This window comes from Nylanderia fulva, unplaced genomic scaffold, assembly GCF_048542155.1.
Source record: "Nylanderia fulva isolate GAGA-0341 unplaced genomic scaffold, ASM4854215v1 Scaffold6, whole genome shotgun sequence".
NCBI lineage: Eukaryota > Metazoa > Arthropoda > Insecta > Hymenoptera > Formicidae > Nylanderia > Nylanderia fulva.
In genome coordinates this window covers 2,550,345-2,574,579 of record NW_028190698.1, presented here as the reverse complement: position 1 = coordinate 2,574,579, position 24,235 = coordinate 2,550,345, and the positions used below count along the sequence as shown (strand labels likewise).

At 31.3% G+C, this 24,235-nt stretch overlaps 1 protein-coding gene across 4 annotated transcripts in view; it reads right to left on the bottom strand.

The window, feature by feature from the left end:
• Window positions 1-24,235, bottom strand: part of bma (SCY1-like protein bma) — a 39,512-nt gene that overhangs the window by 7,865 nt on the left and 7,412 nt on the right. For 2 of the 4 annotated variants that reach the window (XM_085487705.1, XM_085487706.1), the window contains exons 1-3: window positions 3,496-3,742; window positions 3,003-3,148; window positions 2,741-2,891 (exon numbers count right to left, since the gene is read on the bottom strand). In XM_085487705.1, the coding sequence (XP_085343831.1) occupies window positions 2,741-2,891; window positions 3,003-3,148; window positions 3,496-3,627 (429 nt within the window). In that variant the 5' untranslated portion in view covers window positions 3,628-3,742. Of the gene's footprint in view, window positions 1-2,740; window positions 3,149-3,495; window positions 3,743-4,813; window positions 4,960-7,332; window positions 7,417-8,026; window positions 8,148-10,709; window positions 10,941-12,599; window positions 12,735-16,114; window positions 16,334-24,235 lie in introns of those variants that run through there. The other 2 variants (XM_029317006.2, XM_085487708.1) reach the window with 2 other exon arrangements.

Sequence of the window (24,235 nt, the reverse complement as noted above, 5' to 3'; positions counted from 1 at the left end):
TAAAATTCAGTGAATTAAAATTATGTACATACACTACTGATTATAATTTACTATTTACGAAAACTCCCGCGCGGAGTAATACATGAAATCGGCCGATACTGACGTGACGTCACAGCGTGACGTGCTTCAGCCAGCGCCGCCACCGATCAGTTGCCAGTCCAGCGGTGAAGGAGCAGGATGTGCGTCGCGAGTGCTCCGCGTCTGGTCTAGATTTCGTGCGCGAGTAACGCGAATAAACGCGAGTGCAAGTCCAGGAGTGTCGTGTTTCGACGCGATGGACCGAATAATCTTCTCGAAGAGCATCCGGGCGTCGGCGGGCCCCGGGAGTCTCGGAGCGTCGCGAATTCGCGGAATCAGCAAGCTTGGGGAGGGAAAGGGGAGGAGGGACTTATTGCTTGAGATATCGAAAAGTGTCCGAGAAGCGCGAATTTATCGAAACCGTCGTTTCAAATTATGGGAGAGGAGCACCATTGCTTGAGATACTCAGCTTTTGAGACTTCGCGTAACGGTCAGTGGCATGCCAGTGTCGCTCCGCCATGACACTTCGTTCGCTTCGCGGCGTGCCGGTAGATGTCACTATAGACTTCTATGGATGTCACGAATTAATTTAAAGGTATTTCGATGCGTTTAATGTGATTAATATTCGGATGCTCGTTTTTCCGAAATCGGAAAAGTATATTTTTTCAACGGATATTTTGTTCGACTTTTTATTCGCGAACGCGATATCGAACGTGATCGAGCGGGATCGAAAGTGCCGAATGCATTCGCGAGTGATCTTATTTTTTTTCGTATCGTCGTTTATTTCAAAGTGCATCTGTGTGTAGTGAAGTGCGATAAATAATTATTGCAAATATAAAATAATAGAAAAAACAGTGCAGTGATCAGTGTATGTGCCAAACTATATGGGATTATAGCAGAGCAGCGGTGGAACATTAAAGCGAATATATTAAAGCAGAGAGGTTTACATAATCGACGCAACGCAATGTGAGTTTATTTTTTGTTATGTTACATTGTTCGGAAAATAATGATTGATTGTTATTTTTAGAAATATAATAAAAAATTATATTGCGTTCCCATATGTGTAATTTAGAAATATAAAAAAAGTTTTTGACATATTAAAAATAAAATTATTAAATTATATATATATATATATATTACTATAATGCTAGAAAAGTAATTATTTTGTTAATAATAAATTTAAGAAAATCTTAATAAAGTAAAAAAATAATTTTAACTGAATATAGAAATAAATTAATTTACAAATTTAACGCTTATTTTATAATAAATGATAAAAAGTTTGATTAATTTTAGCTAACAACAAATTAATTTTGTTCATTATTTTCCGAACAATCAATAAGTTGAATACGATATTGTATAATAACATTTTTGAATAAATATAATTAAGCTAAATAATATTAGGTAAAAAAATCTTTACAATTATTTAAATGCTTAAATGCATAACACTAAAAATTTTTTTTATTTTTGGGGAGGGAAATACTGGAGTGACTTCTCTTTTTTCAATTAACTAATATTAGAAAAAATAAAACTAACTTGAGCAAAAATAAGACTAACCCGAGGAAAAATAACACTAATATTAGGAAAAAAAAATTATTAAAAAAATGTAATAAAATTATGTGCATAATAGAAAATTAGCAAATTAAAATTATGCACTAATTAATAATTCGGTTAATTAAAATTATACACATAATAAAAATTCGATGACAAAACATAAAATTATGTGCTAATAGGAACTCGGCAAATTAAAATAATATTAAGTTTAACTACAAACTGTAAAACTATCAAACGATTTGATTGTGATTCAAACCGCAAACTTCGAGACAACCAACTAGCATCGCAGAAAAGAGGCTTTAATACTTCGATTAAAATTAAATTCACTTAGTTAACATGCCTTTTTGAGGAAAGGAGGATAGGGGAAAGGGTGTCTGTACTTAGTGAATCATTGATTTACAGTAGATTCCTGACGTCATTTAGAGACGAATTTTATTGTCACAATTAGTGAAAATATCGAGGCATCAATAATTTTCAAATGATTGAAAATAAAGGGTTTTTCGCAAATCAAGTCTTGTGGAAACAAAAATATTAACAAAATCACATTCTTTAGTTAATTTCAAGTAGAGTTTACTTTTAAAATTATCATTTAAAGCTTACAAAGAAAGAACTCGGAAATTCAAAAAATTCTGAAACTTAGTGTACAAGTAGAGTAGTTCATTTGTAACACAAAATTTTTTGTTCGTGCTAAATTACGGTCTGAAGAGGTGAAACTACCCCTCATTAGTAGACTTTCTATTTTTCTCAATAAAATTATTTAAGATATCAAAAAATGTTTCAGACAAAAGTTTTATAATGAAGGCACCTCTATTCAACTACGTTAATAAAATTTTGAAAAAAATCTTGTTGGGAAATTTTTTTCAAATATTGTCAAAATTATTTTTTCAAAATTTAAAAAAACCCCTCAGATCGTAATTCAGCACGAACGAAAATAGTTTTGTGTTACGGATAAACTGTTCTGTTTGTACACAAAATTTCAGAGTCTCTTTCCTTGTTAGTTACAAAAAATACATAATGGCAAAAATTGGGAACATGTAAAAAATAATGACGTTCCTCGATATTTTTGCTCAAAAAAAATTGTCTCTAAATTTCTTTCGTCGCGTTCAGGCTCGACAGTGTTCAAACCGATGTTTCCTTTCTCTCTCGTCCTGAAATTGATCGTTTCACTTACCCGTACTTGAATGGTCGAGTTCTCGAAGGACATGTACAGCATGGAAAGGACCTCGCGCTCGTGCTCCTGGGGCGTCTTCTCCAGGATGACGTGCAGGTTTTCCAGCAGGGTGACGGTTCCCTGAATCGACTTCCGATTGGTGAAGAGCGGTCTGCGAAGAGAGAGAGAGAGAAAGAGAGAGAGAGAGAAAAAGATGGAAGCCTATCTCGCGCGGTCTCCTGCTCATTTCCGTCGTCACTTCCGCTTGCACGTTTCTACGTACTTGAGCGTGGGAAACACAATTTGCTGGTACTCCTCCTTGGTGCAGTTTTGAACGATGTAGAGCATAGGCTGCAACACGGCCGACAGCACTTCCTGCGTCTGCAACTCCGCGTGAAGATACGTCCAGATGTGCTGATACCAGAGTTTCTGCGGAAAATGTTGTGCGTGACACACGTGCGTGATTAGGGTCAGGGATTCTCTTCTCTTTCTCGTCAAATTTACAATACGAATATTCCTCGGTGTATTTTCTCGACTTCCCGAGGATGAAAACGTACAACGGAACAACATCGTATTCCTAATGGAAATTCTACGGCGGAAGGAAAAACGTATAACATCGTCATCTGGGGAATCGCGGGAGAACGTAAAAGGGCGCTTCGTCTTCGATCGAAAGTGCATTAGACAATTACTTCTAGATTATGTGGATATCCGTTTCCCGAGAGTTTTCATCCCCCAGTCGAAAGCTCCCGCCCTGAATAATTAAAACGTCTCTATACCTTCGGCATGTACGGCAGGAGTTCCCTCAGAGTCGTCGTGTAAAAGTGCTCCTTCTGCGACACGTCCTTCATTTTGCTGACATCGAGAAATTGCAGGGCGTGCACGAACGGGTCCCGAAAGAACTTGATCATGGTCAATATTTGCGCGGTTGGCCTCTGCTCCGGATCCTTGTGCAGGAGTCGCGTGCAGGCTTCTCGCAAGGGTATCGGCACCAGCGGCAGAAGAACAGGCGACTTGATCGTCCAGCTGACGTATTGGCGTGATCACAAATGAATAACACGTCCGTCGAATTATTTGTTTAGGAGACTTCAATTTTATCATTTTATTATAAATTGATTTATTCAATTATCGAGTGTCAAAATTCAATTTATCCTATAACTCAATTATGAGTTCGCTCTTATTCGATTTATTCAATTATGAAAAATCGATTTCATTTCTTTTATCATTTTTTTTTTTCAATTAAATATTTATTTATTCAATTGTCAACCCAATCGATTTTATTTATTTCATAATTTTTTTCAATTAAAAATTTATTTATTCAGTTTATGCAATTAGCAAATGTCAATTTAATTTATTGCATGAATTTAAAATGTTATTGAAATGTGTGTGTGTATATTATGGGATTATATTGTGTATGTATGTGTGTGTTCTGCATAATTATTGCATATTAATTTACGGGATGGCAGAAGGATTAACTGTGCGATAATACAGAGCGGAGAGGACTCTCGAAATATTCTTCACATCGTGAATATATATTTTTTTTTTTTTTTTGGGAAAATTGCAGCTATACCCTTTTGACCATTGAAATGTTGAATAAAATCGTGAATTCAAACGAATAGAGCGTAGCAACGAATGACGCACTACTACGTCTCGCCATTCTAACGAAAAACAAACGCAATTTGAAGCTACCGGAATAGAATAAAATCAATACTTTTTTTTTATATAAATAAATAGGTGTATATCTCGCAAAGAGAATTTCAGCAAATAAATTGCATAGACGCGCTTTTTTTAACCTTCCCAATTAGATCAGCCAGCTATGATTCGATCGCAGCTGCGCGATAGAATTTGCAAGCGATGCTCATGGCTATGAAAAAAAAAATATGTATACTAAAGATTAAAATTTACTTGTGCAAAAATCAGAGAGAGAGAGAGAGAGCGCGCGAAATAGAGACTCTTTCGAAGAAGGGAAAAATATCTCTCCATATCCCGAGAGTTAAATGCATTCAAAGAATATCCGCGAGATCCTCTCTTCTCTGACATTCCTAAGGGAATCATTCTTTTTTTTCCGTCTCTCCGGGCGGACCGAGATTAACTTACGGTCTCGAGTTGCTTGAGATAATCCGAGCAGCTGTGATTCGCCTGTATCAGAGGTCGGCCCTGATTGTAGATCGCGCATATCGTCATACCTAGGCTGTACATGTCGCTGGAAAAGCTCGCGAGCTTCTTCTGCTGCACCTCCGGCGCTGCAACGTGTTGCATTTCAGAACATGACGTCCAGTCGCGACGACAGAACATAAATTAGCATTGCAAATGAGAAGAGAGAGAGAGAGAGAGAGCTGCTACCATCAGTAATTTTCGCCTCGATCCAGACAAAAAGTAGGGGGATGCAAAGCGACGCGAGTCGAGTTTGTCACTGAAGTTTCGGAGATAATAGAGTTTTCCCGCATAAATCCGATCCTATTAATGCCGCCGAGCTCATTTCTCTCGCGTATACGCAAACAAGCGCCTCTTCTTTTTATGTATATGTGTATATATATATATATATAAACGCCAGGAGCCAGCAGGGAATTCGATTTGCTTTCATGGCCAATCTCCCCTCTAACTGCTCCATCTTCCTTCCTTTTCCCTTTAATATTATCGTGTGTCCGATGATATAAATTGTCCTTCACTCGGCACAATTTATTAGAGACTTGCTGCTTCCAGATCCACGTGTCGATAATTTTCTTTTATTTTCCACAGAAATTATGACGATATTTTTTTATCGTTTTACGTATCGTTGTCTATCAATATCGCGTGTTGTGCTTAGATGATTTTAAAATTATCTAGATAAAGATCAGATGAAAATACGATATGTAAATTCGTTTTAGATAAGATAAAGGTAATTTTGAATTTAAATATATCTATAAATAAAAAAGATAAAATTGTATAGCGATTTATTCTAAGTAACTTATTCCAGATAATATTTTTAAAATCGTTACAAAAAACTGAAATGATTAAAAGGCTATAAAAATCTATACTTTTATTTGTAAGTTTTTATCGCTTACTGCTTAAGTTTTATTACTTGAGTATTTTTATGTGCTATGACTCTAAGGCACAAATTAGCTGAATATTTTATTCTAGATAATTTAATAAAGATAACACTTTTATATTCATCTAAAATGCATATATAGATAATATATATATTTTTATTATCCATATAAAGATAAAATAACGTCAAAATTTCAGATGACCATCTATATAATTTTATTTAGATAACAGCAAACACTGATCGTATAATACAAAAAAAAAAAAAAACGTACTTGAATTGTTGTTAATAAATCGTAAATGTTAAATCGTTTAAATTTTAAAAGGCCAACTTAACGAGCTTATATGCTAATAATTGAAAAATTTTTATTTATTAATTTACGTCATACTATACAAAAGTTACGATAAACGTTTCGACTGTACGACAGTCTTTCTCAATATCTTAATAATATGTTAAAAAATTAATTTAGTCATTTCGACATCATAAATAAATACAACAATTATAAGATTATATGACGAACGCCGTACAAAATTCATGATTGTTGGCATGTGTTAGAGCGTCAGATGCTGTTATATTATGTAACGACATTTTTTGTCAACGAACATAACACCTTTGTTAAAAAATTATTTCTTTTTACTTAACATAATCACAATGTGTACTTTTTTAAAAACAATATCGATACAGATATCGATTTGTTTTTTAAAAAAGTACACATTGTGATTATGTTAAGTAAAAAGAAATAATTTTTTAACAAAGGTGTTATGTTCGTTGACAAAAAATGTCGTTACATAATATAACAGCATCTGACGCTCTAACACATGCCAACAATCATGAATTTTGTACGGCGTTCGTCATATAATCTTCGGTATATTAGTCATTCCTAATATCTCCGATCCATACATATACATATATAATATATACGAACGTTCGATATAGGAATGTATTCATCGAGAGCTCGGGGTTCAGTTCAATCGAATTACAAAACGCGATATCGAATCGTTACGTTATTGTAACGGCTGTATAATTAGATTTCTGCTTTCATCGCGCATTCATCGCGTTAAATACAATTGTGTAATACCGAGATTGCTTCATCTAACACACGAGGATATCGCGCGCGCAAACAGGGGTGAAATCGGGGTGGGAAAAGGGAAAGAGGGGGATGCAAATAACCGCGTTTGATATTAAACGCGTTTCGCGTTTTTTATCTTTCTCGCTGTTGCATAAAGATCTTTTAAATTCCATTTATTTAAGAGAGGCAAAAAGAATGTCTATTTATAAGGACGCAATATTCAGGGTTTTGCTATTTATAGAAGAGCCATTTTCTATTTACGAAGAAAATCAATTACTCGGGTTTCGAGAGAGCGAGAAGGCTCGAGAATGCATTTAATCGCGTTGAGCGACAACGAAATACAAACTCGATTGATTTCACTAGGTATAAAGTTGAGTGACTCGAAACGCCGCTTTTCCTATGTGTAAACCGGAAACAGCTCTCTCTCTCTCTCTCTCTCTCTCTCTCTCGCTCGGCACGTGTACGTCAACGGGGGCGTATATGTCAACGTCATATGTTAACACGACATTCTGGGCAGCTCACCTATGTAATCGAGATTGGGCTGAGTCATTTTAGGCATGTGCTTCGTCCACGATTGCACGGTTATTGGTATCTCCTTGGCCGCCTCTAACAACACGAAAAACGCATTCTGAACTAACAGACTGCCTGATGTCATCGCAATTTGCCCGATATCATTTACTTTCTTTTTTTTTAATATTCATGCGCTCAAATTTATTTTAAATTTATACCCACAAAATTCTCCTTTTTTTAGATAATGTCAATATTTGCCACTACGTGCAGGATGTATTTAAATAAATGCGAAAAATTTTAGCAGATGATTTTTTGTTGAAAATCAAGGGAGATTGCTTATATTAACATATATACTCTAAAAATAAGAAAATTAAAAAAGTGAAATAGGGGTTGTTAGTTTCAACCCCTTATGAAGATATAGGAAGATCAAAAAAATATGAATAAATATTCTTTTTATTTTTTAGTGAAAAGTATCCATCAAGTTTCATTTTTTTAATTTGTGTGAAATTTGCTCCTAAAATTTTTCGCACTTATTTATATACAACCTGTATTTTAACAAATCTCGTTCCGTCAAATTTAATATTTGACAATTAAAGGAAAAAGCAATACGACATATGCTCTTTATTTTGATGGAAAATTACTGACAAAAAGTAACGAAACTTTGATGAAGGAATTTATCTTTGATACGAGGGATAACGAGACTCACCGAGAAACTCGAATCCCGATAACTTCCACGTGCCTCTCTTCGTGATGATGATGCTTGTCGGGCAAACGTTTCTATGAAGAAATTTACAGTTGCCGTGAAGAAATAAGAGGGCCTCTGTGATCTGCAGAAAGAAAATATAACAATAAAAAAATGTCTATATAGATCGTCACACTGAAATGTATATGAACCATTACATTATTTTTCTCTCACATATATATATTTTTATTATAAAGAGAATTTTCTTTTGGAATTTACCCTGAAAAAATTATAGAAATTGTGGGACAATATATGGTATTAAAAAAGTTTTCTAATAATTTCTCTGATTAATATTTACTACACATTTTTATTGTGATATTAATCAGAGAAACTCTTACAAAATTCTTCTAATGCCATATTGGATATTTTCCACTAATAAAAAGGATATATTAGTATTGTTTGTACCTTTCTGTATATTATAAGGGGATGAAACTAACAATCCCTATTTAATTTTCTCTTAATTTATCATAATTGTGAGACAATATTGAATTGAAAGAATTTTAAGAGTTTCTCTGATTAATATTTGCCACAATAAAAAAATATTAACATGTACATAACATAGTAAAATTAATATTTTTATATTGATATATTAATATCTACCACACGAGATATAAGATATAACATATGTTCCATAAATTTTACCATGTGCATATTAATATACTTTTGATTGTCCTATTAATATTTATATTGTCCCACGATTACCATGAATTTTCGCGGTAAATTCAAAGAGAAAATTCTCTCCGCGTAATAATGTTAACGCGTTATTTCTGTCCGGAAAAATTTCGATATTACTTTTCCGCGGCATTTCATCCACGTTCAGCTTATTCGCGTCTCGTTTATTTACTTTTCGCCCAAAGATATGATTGCGGGATCCGCGGGTCGTTAGACCGCGATTGCAAGTTTCAGTCGCAGTTTGAAGGGAATTTAAGGGCATCAAGTATTCTATTACGCTTCGTAATACATTCTATTATGCGAGAGAGGGCTGCTGCGACACCGTGATGGAGTTGATTTCTCGCGGTTACAACCGGGAACTCGTTTTTGAGAAAATTCGCTCGGTTCACCCTCTTTCTCTCTCTCTCTCTCTCTTTTTTTTCCAGCGCATACGCATGCGTCTCCGGATTCGACTTAATTTTCCACAACACGACCCCGTTATATCGCGTCTCCTGCTTACGCACAATGTCATGGTCGTACATGCGTACTCGTGTGTGTATGTGTATGTGGGTCTCTCTCTCTCTACCTCTTTTATTCAGTGCAATGAGATCGATCGCGTGTAATTTCCGCTCCGAATAGCGAAAATCGATTGTTTGCACGCGAAATTTCACACGATTCGACATCTAATTTCACGTTATAATTTACGGATACATTTGCTGTCGTGGTAACAATGTACAACGTGTTTCTAAAATGTCAGAAATTTTAAGAGCGTATTCTAAGGGTCAAATTAAGAAGAAAAGTTTCTATAAACATGGGGCCAAAAACGAAAATTCCTCTCCAATAAAATTGTCGAAACCACATAAAGTATTAATTATTACGCTGTATAAAATTTCAATGATCTATGAAAAAGTCTATAATTCCCTTTTTTTCTCCCAATTTAGGGTCTGTAACTCGGAGAAAAATCATTTTTGGACTCATGTTTATAGGAACTTTTTTTCTTATTTTGATCCCTAAAATACGCCATTAAAATATTTGGCATGTAGTTTTAGAAACATGTATAACTTCTATCGAAAGCTCGTGAATGTATACATATATATATATATATAGATCGTATTAAATATTATTGTATTGGAGAAAAGAAAGCGAGAAAGGAGAAAAAATATTTCAATATTGTGAAACGATATAGGTGAAGAGAGAAAAGCTTAAAAATACGCTACGTCGATTTTTTTTTCGTTCACCCCGATCTCGTTTTACACGCTTACGACAACTTAACTGCTAATGGACGAATCCCATTATCGGGTGACCCTGTATTTGTGGAGCCGCGAAAAGTATAATTATCGTTCGTTTTCTTTTCATCGTGAAAATGGAGACAAACGAGAGAAATTCACGAAAATTGATTTATCGGGAATACTTGAGGCGTAAGAAAGAGAATTGAAGCGCGTTGCGCAATTTCTATGGCGGACATCCGATGACATTCCTTCTTTTAAACGGAAATTTGGCTTTTCTTACGTAATTTGTATTTCTGAAAAATCATTACGATGTTATACTAAGACGATTAATTTCTTTTTGAATAATATAATACAAAGATTTTTTTTAAATATTCATCGCTACTATTTATCACGTTATTTTTGCCATGAGAAAATAATTCATTTTGATAAAATAGAACAATTGTATAGGTACAGAATTTTTATCTTGTTTTGACGAACCATTAATTAAAAAATATTATATATTTTATATTGATAAAAAAGGCAATAAAATTCTTCAAAATAATAATTCATTTTTCAAATAAAATATCAATTCAAATTTTTTTAATATAACACACAGTTGCGGCTTTTTATAAAATAACGTATAAATATTCATTCCCACGTGCACTTAGATTCTACAATTTTTCGCGAAGAGAAAACAATGAAATATATCCCAAGGATACATGTGTATAGGAGCAATTTTATTGGAAAAAAGAAGAATGCGACTTTCTATCGGGAGATCTTGTTATCACCTGCAAAAGGCCGTACTTGATCTCCAGCTCGAGCAGCTCGTACTCCTTCACGAAGGTCGAACGATGGTGGCTCGTGGTCGGGGGATGATTCTGCTTCCCCAGCGGTCCCGAGGACTGCGCCGCGAGGGTGTTTGCCAGTTGTTCCTTGTACGCCAGGACGTTCGCTAGGCTGGCCAGGACCGGTTCCGAGGCGAAGGCTAACGTGTCCGCGCACTCCTCCACTTTGTACGCCTACATCATATATATATATATATATATATTTTATATGTGTATGGCTCGTGAAAAATAATCACGGACGAATATTTGAGCGTTCCGAGCGGAAACGTCCCGAATAAATTGACCAAATTCGTTGCCATCCATTTCGTTTCCAAATAATCCTGTTTCCAATTACATTTCACTATGTGTGGGTATATTTGCAATACGTATTGTGTTTTAAATATAATTTTCCATTTCAGAAAGAACATGCCTCTCGTCGTCTCTATCGCTTCTTTAATCAAAATTAATTTATCTAATAAATAAATCAATAAATAAATTTTCTCATACGGCATATTTTTGCAATACGTATATCATGTTTTAAATATAATTTCCTATTTTAGGAAGAAAATGCCTCTCTATCGCTCCTTTAATCAAAATAAATTTACCTAATAAATAAATAAATTTTCTCATACGGCATATTTTTGTATATCTGCATCTCGAGACGACTTTCAAGACGAACAAATGCGAATTAAAAAGAAAAAAATATATATATAATTAGCTTATTGCGACGATACTTATATCAATTATCTTGCATACATCAGAGAAGTTTCAAGAAAATTGGAAAATAAACTTGTATAAAGGCCAAGAGTTCTCTCTCTCTTTCTCTATCGACGAAATTATTTTAGTTCGATTTAGTCGACTTGTGAAATGTAGAAGATACGGACGGAAAATTAATTTATCTAATAAATAAATAAATAAATAAATTTTCTCATACGGCATATTTTTGCAATACGTATATCATGTTTTAAATATAATTTCCTATTTTAGGAAGAAAATGACTCTCTATCGCTTCTTTAATCAAAATAAATTTACCTAATAAATAAATAAATTTTCTCATACGGCATATTTTTGTATATCTACATCTCGAGACGACTTTCAAGACGAACAAATGCGAATTAAAAAGAAAAAAATATATATATAATTAGCTTATTGCGACGATACTTATATCAATTATCTTGCATACATCAGAGAAGTTTCGAGCAAATTGGAAAATAAACTTGTATAAAGGCCAAGAGTTCTCTCTCTCTCTCTCTCTCTATCGACGAAATTATTTTAGTTCGATTTAGTCGACTTGTGAAATGTAGAAGATACGGACGGAAAATTAATTTATCTAATAAATAAATAAATAAATAAATTTTCTCATACGGCATATTTTTGCAATACGTATATCATGTTTTAAATATAATTTCCTATTTTAGGAAGAAAATGACTCTCTATCGCTTCTTTAATCAAAATAAATTTACCTAATAAATAAATAAATTTTCTCATATCTGCATATTTTTGTATATCTGCATCTCGAGACGACTTTCAAGACAAACAAATGCGAATTAAAAAGAAAAAAATATATATATAATTAGCTTATTGCGACGATACTTATATCAATTATCTTGCATACATCAGAGAAGTTTCGAGCAAATTGGAAAATAAACTTGTATAAAGGCCAAGAGTTCTCTCTCTCTATCGACGAAATTATTTTAGTTCGATTTAGTCGACTTGTGAAATGTAGAAGATACGGACGGAAAAGGGGATGACGGAATATGGCCACCCATTCTGGAGGAGGGAGAGAAACTTCTCGCACTTCACCTTGGCCTATTTAATGCACACGCGTATACATATACGTATATATTTACGTACCTGCAGGAGCTTCGGATGCGAATATCGTTCCATCTGAGTCGCGCCAGCTCGCAAAATGTCCGTGACCGTTTCCCTGCGTTTCGGCTTGTGCAGCTTCTCCACGGAGCGTTTGTCGAACAGGAAGATCGAGACCTCCTGCAAGCGAATTGAGAGTGTCTGAGTGTCTGTGTTTAGATGATTGAAAAATTAACTAGATAAAGATGAGAAAAAATATATAAATTATTTGTCTTAGATTAGATAATTTTGTTTTAAATATATCTACACTGATTGTGAGAGAATTTTCTCTTAAAATTTACCCTAAAAATCATGGGATATCGTGGGACAATATGGTATTGGAAGAATTTTATAAAAATTTCTTTAATTAATATTACTTATAGTTTTACTATGTATTAATTATAATATACTAATTATAATTAATACATAGTAAAATTTACTATGTGCGTATTAATATTTTTATTGTGGTAAATATTAATCAGAGAAATTCTTATAAAATTTTTCCAATATCGTATTGACCCACAATTAACATATGATTTTCAGGGTAAATTCTAAGAGAAAATTCTCTCCATGTAGATAAAAAATATAATTATAATTATGGCGATTCATCTAGATAATTTTTTAAACAATATTTTTGAAGACTGCTTATATAAACACAGTTATTAAAAAAATGTAAATTATAAAAGGGATATAAAATTATATGTATTCATATTTTTATTTATGAATTTTTATGTCTTATTGCTTAACTATTTAAATATTTTTATCTGAAAATTATTCTAGATAATTTAATAAAAGATAATAGTTTCTTTTATTTAAGATGCAGATATAGATAATACATATTTTTATTATCCATATAAAGATAAAATGACGCGAAAGTTTCATCTACATGATCATCTATATAATTTTATTTAGATAACAGCCAATCACTGGATATGTAATTATATTTGGCGTTCGCAAAGAATTCGATATTTTTTTATCCTTCGTCTGAATTGTTTCCAATCGCAGGAAGTGAATTCGAGCGAAATATGGAATGTGTTATTGTAGTTTTATCGTAAATCGAGAGAAAAGTGAAAGATTTATTCAGAGTAAAATATATAAATCCTTTTCGCTCGTTTTCTCTTTCTTTTTCTTCCTTTCTCTCTCTCTCTCTCTCTCTCTCTTTCTCTTTCTTTCTCTGGAAATAAAATGTTCATTGAAAAGTTTCGTTTTGACAGTAGAATGGCGTTCAGTATTTTCCGATATGTATTCTTATATTGAAAGCTATTTTCAGAGCATTAGAGAGCATAAAGATTTGTGAAATTATATTCGGATGAATAATATATATTTATTTATTAGTTTTATATAAAGTTGAATTTTATGAAATATATATATTTATATTTATTTGTATATTTAATATTATACATATTTATATTTATTTATAATTATATATTTTATGAAATATATACACGCAGAGAATTTTTTCTTAGAATTTATCCTGAAAATTATGATAATCGTGGAACAATATAGTATATTGGAACAATTTTCTAAAAATTTCTCTGATTAATATTTATCACAGAAAATATTAATATATGAACATAGTAAAATTAATCAAACACATTTTATATTTTATTGTTGTAGATATTAATATTTTTTATTGCGATAAATATTAATCAGAGAAACGCTTACCATATTGTCCCATTATTACCATGATTTTCAGGATAAATTCTAAAAGAAAATTCTCTCTGAGTAATTTTAAGAAGTATGTATTTTTCCATTGCAAATCAAAGCTTTCTCCAAATTAGAAATGATTTTTTTTTTTTTTTAATGCTTTCTCCGAATTAGAAATATTTTTGTTTAATGTAAGGCAACAGCAACAAATGCAATAGAGTTTAATTATCTAAATTAAGGACCGAGATCTCTTTCGAGATGTGTCTGTCATTATAACACCTTAATCGCGCGATTCAATCTTCCTTCCTTCTAATGATGACATCAGGCTAGAGAGAGAGAGAAAGAGAGATAGAAAGAGACAAGGGGACGATTGGATCGCGGATTAGTAAGTAATCCAATTCGAGAAATCGATTCCGAAAGCGATCAAATAAGGTTGAGGCGCGAGAACGATGAGACGGATTTCGTTATCCGCCAACTTGTTTCGGATCGATTCTCGCGTTTCAATTCCGAAGATAAATTCCTGAAAGAAATGATACAGCTCGTCAATTTGCAATGTTTGCTGTTATCCAAATAAAATTATATAGATGATCATCTAGACGAAACCTTGGTGTCATCTTATCTTTATATAAAAATATATACAATATTATCTATATCTGCATCTTAGATGAAAAAAGTATTATCTTTACTAAATTAATCTAGAATAATTTTCAGATAATTTTGCTATAGAATTATAGCACATAAAAATACTTAAATAGTAGAATTTAAGCAATAAGCGATAAACATTTATAAATAAAAATATGAATACATATATTTTTATATCCTTTTTATAATTTACATTTTTTTAATAACTGTGTTTATATAAAGCAGTCTTTAAAAATATTATCTAAAGAATTATCTAGATGAATCGCCATAATTATAATTATATCTTTTATCTAGATATATTTAAAAAAATCATCTTCATTTATCAAAGATAAATTTACTTATAATATTTTTATCTCATTTTTAGCTAATTTTAAAATCATCTAAGCACAACACTGGATGTTAGGAGACGAGGAAAAAAAATATCGACTCCTTCGCGAACACGCCAAATATAAACATAATTAATTGCAATTAGAATAAGAAGCTCGATAATAGAATTAAAAACAATTGATAAATGTTTGGGCCTTTTTTCGAGCAGGAGATACAAAATAATTAAACCGACATCAATCTTCAAATTAATCATAACAATAATTGAAAGCAGAACGTTTCGTGTTTTTACTTAAGCCTTCCTTCTGTCATTATTTGTTCCATAACACAGCAATTAATATTAAGAAAACATGTTGTGTGTTATACTACAATTTTTGACATGTACATCATAATTTCATTTTATTTTTTACCGTTTGACATTATATATATTTATTCTTACTACAAAGATGAGAAGTTTGCGTTAAACATACAGCGTCATTAATTTCTGCGGCTGAGGAAAGCTTAAGTAAAAGCATGAAACGTTCCGCTTTCACTAAATGTCACGATTAATTTGAAGATTAATGTCGATTTAATTACTTTATATCTCCTGCTCGAAAAAAGGCCCAAACATTTACCAATTGTTTTTAATAATTAATTACATACATAAGTAAAAGCACGAAACGTTCCGCTTTCAATAAATGTGACGATTAATTTGAAGATTGATGTCGATTTATAATTGTTCTGTATCTCCTGCTCGAAAAAAGGCCCAAACGTTTACCAATTATTTATTAATAATTAATTACATACATAAGTAAAATCACGAAACGTTCAATAAATGTTACGATATTAATTTGAAGATTGATTTATATTTTGTATCTCCTGCTCGAAAAAAAAATCCAAACAATTGTTTTGAACAATGAATTACATACCATTCGGTCCTTCTTCCGGTAGCCGTCGTAGATGCGCCAGACATTTTCCGGTCCAGCCGTGGCTGACTGCTTCCCGATCTCGTAGGTGTTGCGTATCGGGTCCGGGAGCAGATCGCAGGGCGTCGTACTGCTGCCTCTGGACTTGGCGAACATGGCTGAGGTCACCAGGAAGCGAGGGTCCCTCAGTGGATCAGCGTCGACCTCGTCCGTTTGTTATATCTGCCGAGCGAAAGTTCACGTCGAGTCAAATCAAGCCGCGTCGTCGCGCCGGAAGGATAAACGGGAAGGCAAAAGGTGTAATATCGCGAAAACAATCTCTATGCTCGTTCGTGTCAATGGGATATTCCCGCGGTATGATATTCGCGAGTATATCTCGGCGTGCGTGGATATACGGGGTGTCCCAAAATTACGGACACCCTGTTAATAGGGAAATTCCTCGGGTTATTTGGAGATTTTTCCTCGGCAAAAATTTTTCACAAACTAAAGCTTGTGGAAATAAAATGTTAACAAAATCACGTTCTTCGATTATTAAATTTCAGGCAGAGTTTACTTTAGTAGAATTTTAATTTCAGGCTTAGTTACAAAGATTCATGATGGCAAAAATTGAGAACATGCAAAAAGAAATGATGACCTTTTTCGACATTTTTGCTGAGGAAAAATCGTCTCCAAATAACCTGAGGAATTTTCTTATTAACAGGGTGTCCGATAATTCTGGGACACCCTGTATATGTGTGATATGAGGGAGCTCGCTGAGAGATTCGCCAAAATTATGTTGGCTTTAAATGTCATCATTGTGTCGCATGAAAATTTTTATTGTGACGATGAGAAAAAAATTCTTGAAAATTGCTTGATCTCTGAGAATTGAAAATTTTAAGTCTTTAAATCCTCCCTAAAGAGTTTCTTTCAAACCTTTAAATTTCCCTTTTTCTCTTCGTCTTTTTATTTATTATCCCGTGTCTCTGAAGAAGAGAAATTTAAAAATGAAAATTAAAAGAAATTTTACTTAGGGAATTAAAATATTAGAGAGATAAATTAAAAGGTGGAATTCGAAGGAATTGGAATTACATTTATATATGTCAACCGTTTAAAAAATTGAATTTTTTTCAATCGTTTGACTCTAATCGTTTTTATTAATATATATATTTCTCTTTTTATGTTATCGCGTGATATAAAATTTATTTCATTTGATTAAACTTTTTTAAAAGATTCTACGATTTTTAGTCGATTTCTTTCTTTTACTGGAATTTAATCCTGGGAAACCCCTGTGGCTTCGTGATTAATTAAATTCTTTTTTCTCTTTCGCAGTATTATTCTGCACAGAATGTCCAAATACCTACGAATTCTTTGACTTTGAAATTGTATCTATCTAGAGAAATACTATCTGTGAAAACTTTTTAATTATCGACACTGAAAGTTTCGTTGAAATTAAACGGGCATGAGATTTCGTTACCTATTTGCTATTCTGCGGCTTAATTTGCGCAAACTCGTTTTTTTTCATCCGAGAATGTTAAGTAAGCCCGTAAATATTGAACTTGTAAGCTAAATATTGAAACGCCTTTGTGATTTGCGGCAAAATATATATTAACCGTTTATACAGTCGTTTGCAGCGAAATGCAACTATTCATCGTGAGCTAAATTGCGACTAAAGCTGAGCAAATTGTATTTTCACAAAGGAAAAGGAACGTTCTTTTTTTTGTCATTTGCGCTATAAATAAGAGGAAAATTAAATTTATGGAAAGTTTAATTCGTATAATATAAAACGAGCATTTTCAAAAACAGGGAAATCTCTTTAATTATCTAAGTGACTAAATAAAGAGGGATGAAAGAAAGAGAGAGAGAGAGAGAGAGGGAGGAAGGAAGGAAGAAAATCTGTCATCAACATTGACATTTATTATTCATTATTCCATAACTTAAAAAATATGAATTAATTTTATGTTAGAGAAAAAATCGTTCAAAAAAAGATTAAAATTTTATTTTTTTACAACTCGTCTCTCTTCATAAAATTTATATTTCGATACTCGGAGACTTTTTTTCAGTATTCTCGTCCTTCGGAGGAAGAGATATTCCGTGAGTTATTATTCGCAGCTCTCGCGTGGGAGTGAAGGTCGTTGTCGGATCTTTCTCGACAATATAGAAATACGAGTTTTTCAGAATGGCGTTGCTTTCAGAATATCCGGATATAATAAGAAAAAAATTAAGAAATATCAAAGTGAAATTCACGTGGACGCGTCACTCGTCCAATAAAATCACTCAAATGCTCCTTAAATCGAAAAGGATCGATATATAATATTAATGCTCAGAATCTCTAATGCTTATATATATATACATATATATATAATTAACAATTCCTGTGTATAAATAATAATTTATTTCGCGAACACGGTGTAAAATTATCTCTCGATCGGAAATCGAATTAATCAAAATTTATGATTCATTAGTTCTGCGTTTATTTTATCGTTAGATAAAAATAAACGACGCATATTTATTATTAGTTATTTCTTATACGCCTACACATCTAAACGGATACGCACATAAAATCTGAAACGCAAACTCCTTATTATGTTTTTATTACAGTCAGGTAAAACCATGATCAAAAAAAGAAAAGAGGAAGAAAGAGATAGAGAAAATCTTATTTGTTTAAACTGACATTTACTGTGTGTGCATTTCACAATAAATAATAATAATTTAAATGTGATTTTCTTGAAAAGTAAATTTTGCAAAAAAATATAAAAGTTTATTTCTTTCTCTATAAATTTTCTTAATTTTCCAAATATTTGGGAAACATTTCGAGAGACACTTGAAATTATTCTTTGCTCTTTTCCGTGTAAAAATAGAGATCGTTTTCGCATACATCCGTCGAAATGCAAACTCTTCAATTTATCTTCGAATGCTAGGGCAAGATACGATCAGCATGGACGTCTGTAAGATTTTTTCCAGAAGGGAGCATAATTTTTGTCTTTTAATTTTTGTTTCTTAATTTTTTAAAATTTATTTTTTGTCATTTTTAAAATTTTTATTTTTTTATATTAAATATGCAAATAAATTGTAATGCTTTTATTAAAAAAGAAAGCAAATGCTATATATATATATTATAGGATTTTGCAATAATATATAATAGGAGTTCATTTTAATACGTAATTAATTAGTCAAAGATTTTGTACGCGCGTTACGTAAGACATTTTCAAGTACTTTGGACAAATATATTTAATTCTGACATAATACGGAATAATAATATAGTTATTAAAAATTCTCAGATGAATATGCGACTGACGATGGCACAAAAAACTTCATTAATGTAATAATATAATCAGAATGAAAGAGTGAAAGACAGAGAGAGGATGGAAGAGAAGGACGATATATCGTTTTCTATTTTATAATTATAGTTGTAATTGCTTTTCTATGTACATATGTATGCACACGGAGAGAATTTTCTTTTAGAATTTACCCTGAAAATCATGATAATTATAATTAATTATAATTTATTTAATAATTATTTTAAATTTATTATAAATTATTTATATAATTAATAATTAATTATTTTTTTAAATAATAAAATATTTATATATAGAGAGATAGGATAATATGCTGTTGGAAGAATTTTATAGGAGTTTCTCCGATTAATATTTACCACCATAAAAAATATTAATAGATACATAATAAATTTTACTATTACATGTACATAGTAAAATTAATCGAGTATATATTATTGTGGTAGATATTAATACTTTTATTGTGGTAAATATTAATCAGAAAAACTCATAAAATTCTTTTAATAAATATCATATTGTCTCACGATTACCATGATTTTTAGGGTAAACTCTAAGAGAAAATTTTCTCTGTGTACACAATAATGAACTCCACCTCTTTCTCTCTTTCTCTCTCTGTATGTGTGTATATTTCTTTATATTGGAATTTAGACAAAAAATCATGCCTCGAAAAAAAGTCAGTTACACGCGCGAATACAAAGAGATATCGAAATCGGTCGAAATTCACGTCTCGTTTCACGATCAGTTCATTTTCACGCACGCGTGATTGATACTGTTAATTAGTCAAACACTTTTTACACGTGTAAACAAATATGCTTTCTTTTGACACACTTTCATTCAATGGTTTCTTTTTTGGCGCAAAAGAACGTTTGCAAGTTTTGGGAAGAGAGAAAATCTGCATTCGTTATTTTGAGTAATTATTTATTTTACGTAAATATAATTAAAATAAGAGATAAAGAGAGAGAGAGAGAGAGAGAGAAATTTTTTAAATATATACGTATATATAAACGCGCGAATATAATGACGTTTGCATGTGTGTACGTGTAACTTAATTTCCTTTGAAAGATTTTTCATTGCGTCGCATTTTGAATGCACACGTAATTAATATTATTAATAATTCAAAGATTTTTTAAATGCGTTTATATATAACATTTTCAAATACTTTGGACAATTATATTTAATCCCAACATAATACAGCACAAGATATATTTGAAGACGTGGGAGGAGAGTGAGAAATCCTAGCAGAAGAAATTATAAGGGAAAATGACGAATAAATGAATAGTATCAGCATAAAAGAGAGAATGAAAAAAGGTGTCGAATCGAAGAGAGAAAAATGATATATTGCTTTCTTCTTTGTAATCGGTTAAAATAATTTTTCTATTTTTTGTACAAGTATACAATGACAATACCATTTTCTCTCTCTCTCTCTCTCTCTCTCTATATATATATATATATATATATATTTATTTATTTATTTATATGATAATATTTACTTATATCACGGTCAAAAGATCCTTTCTTGAGAGTAGTCAGTTTGATACGCGAATACAATCGAAAGACATCGAAATCGATCGAAATTCATCATGATTAATTTTCTTTTGACTCGTGATTAATTACGATACGATACGCGATTGATATTGTTAATTAGTTAGACTTGAATATATTTGAGTGAATACGTTTAAACTTGATATATATCAATAGTTAATTTGATTGTTTCTTATTCTGTGTAACAAAACTTGTTGACAAGAGAGACATTCCGTGTAGAATTGTTATTTTAGAGAAAATATAGCGCAAATAAAATAAAATAAATTATATAAAAAATTTTTTAAAATTCTTAACAAATATACTTTAAACAAATATTATATATATTTTTGTTTTTTGCGATATATCGAAATGAGCGACACGCTCCGACGCGTTTCTTCTTCAAAAAGATTTTTTTTTAACAACAGTTTATGACACACACGCGTATAATCGAGTGACAAACGAATCAGTCAATTTAAAATTCGTCACGTCTCATTTCGCGATTAATTCGCTTTGACATGTGATTAATCGAAGAAACCCGCGATTGATATTGTTAATTTGTCGAGCACTTTTCACGCTCGTCGCACACATAAAACAAGAGAACAGTTTCAAATTTTTATTAAATACACTTTAAGCAAATATATTTGATTCTGACATGATTCGTGCATCGAAAAGTTTGAAGCTATTGAGATTGCAACGGATGAGACCTATTATTATCAATAGAGAAAGAAGTTGTAGACCATATATACTGTAAATATAATTAGAACAAGAGAGAGAGAGAGAGAGAGAGAGAGAGAGAGAGAGAGAGAGAGAGAGAGAGAGAGAATTTACTTATCTATGTACACTGAAAAAAATGTTTGTCTAAAATTACATGATTATGCTGGGTTTTTTTTCAACACAGGATAATCATGCAATATTGCTACTCATATGGAAGATTAAAGATTATATGTAATTTTATATGAAATATACTCTTATATATTTTCAAGATTAAAAATATTCCATGGACGTGGAATTACACGTATATAGGAAACGCTAGTAATATATAAATGCTTTAAATAATGTTATGAATAAAATGGATAAATACATATAAAATAAAGTTCTCATAAAGTAAAAATACAAAATTTAAAATTACAAGTAACTTTTTGCATAAAAATAGTAATTTTATACATATATTTTTACATTAATATGTATTTTCACTTTAAAAAATATGGAAAGAAAATAGAATGATTACAAAGTAATTTTTCCAGTTTTGAACAAATAATTTGTTCATGTAATGTAAAAGTATATTTTTTTCAGTGTACATGTATGTACTTATAAACGTGCGAATCTCTATAAGCGTGCATACTTATTTTTATCTTGATCCTTCGTCAAAAACAGTCTGTTAAATACACGCGTAGAATCAACAAACATTTGAATCGGTCAATTTGAAATTCATCACGTTTCACTTCGCAATTAGTTCATTTTGACATGTAATTAATCGCGCGCAGCCACACGCGATTGATATTGTTAATTAGTCGAACACTTTTTATACTTGTTGCACACATAAAGAGGATAGTTTCAAATTTTTATCAAATACGCACTTTAAGCAAATATATTTGATTCTGACATAATGAATCGGCATCTATATAGATTTGCTGTTTCTGAAATGAGAATTGCTAAAAAGGATTAAGCATATACAAATCGGTTTTATAGGCTTAAAATTAATAAATATAATCAAAACGAGAGAGAGAGAAAGAGAGAAAATGTGTATGTAAGAGCCCGGGAAAAAATTTTTTATATAAATTATAAATAATTGTATAATTATACATATAATCGTAAAATTATACGTGAAATATGTCCATTTTAGACATAATTATATAAAGTTATATATAATAAATTATAAGAGTTCATATATAATCATGTCAAATTATATATAAAACATATATTTATTGTATATATATGAAGAAATACTTATTTATTATATATATATATATATATATATATATATATATATAAATTTATATAATTATATATGCAAAGCACTTTTTTATATGGACACATTTCATATATATAATTTTGCGATTATATGTAAAATTTTATATATTTCTATATCATTTTATATTGTTAAATATAAAAAATTTTTTCCCGGGAACGCACGAATAATATCTCTATAGGTGTAGAGGAATATTCGAATCTATATATCAATTCGAAAATTGTCTCATCTCGCAAAGTTATTGTGTTTATTTGACACGTGATTAATCGTGCTCACAAACACGCGCGATTGATATTGTTAATTAGTTGAATAGTTTTTGTGCGCTCGTCGTACGCATAAAAAAACGACAGTCTCAAGTTTTTATTAAATATATATTTAAACTATATACTTTAAGCAAATATATTTAATTTTGACATAATGAATCGTAGATATGCAGCTCTGATGGTGAATTTGGACTTAAAAACCTGGCCTACCTTACGGGACTGGTACTATATGCATATGCAGAAAATATAATTAAAATTAGAACGACAGAGAGAGAAAATTTATTTATTTATATATGAATATATATTATTATCCGGTAAAAAAGTTTTGTATATAACAACATAAAATTATATAAAATTATACATATATAATCGCAAAATTATATATGAAATATGTCCATACATAATTAGATAAAAGTGCTTTTTATATATAATTAAGTATATAAATTTATATAATAAATATACATATAATAAATAAGTATTTCTTCATATATATAAATATATATGTTAAATATATAATTTATATATAAATATATATAATTATGTATAAAAATGGACATATTGCACATATAATTTTACAATGATATGCATCAATATACAATTATTTATAATAAGAATACTTTTAAGTCAGCTCTTTTAATTTTAAAACCACAATCTACACTTCATTCCTCTCGACCAATAGAGCCAAACGCGATGTTATTGCGACAATTAAGAAAGAAAGAAAATTTGGAAACTAAGGAATTTGAATCCTATGGTTGGGATCTCAAAAATTCCCCTTGTTCCTTCTCTTAACATCCCCTGTAAATAAATAGGCGAGAAAAATATTGGTCCGAAAGTCGGCTGAATTGGGAATCGAACCCTAGACCTTCCGCTTGCCGGTTCGATTCCCGATTCTGCCGACTTTCGGACCAATATTTTTCTCGCCTATTTATTTACAGGGGATGTTAAGAGAAGGAACAAGGGGAATTTTTGAGATCCCAACCATAGGATTCAAATTCCTTAGTTTCCAAATTTTCTTTCTTTCTTAATTGTCGCAATAACATCGCGTTTGGCTCTATTGGTCCAGAGGAATGAAGTGTAGATTGTGGTTTTATAATTATTT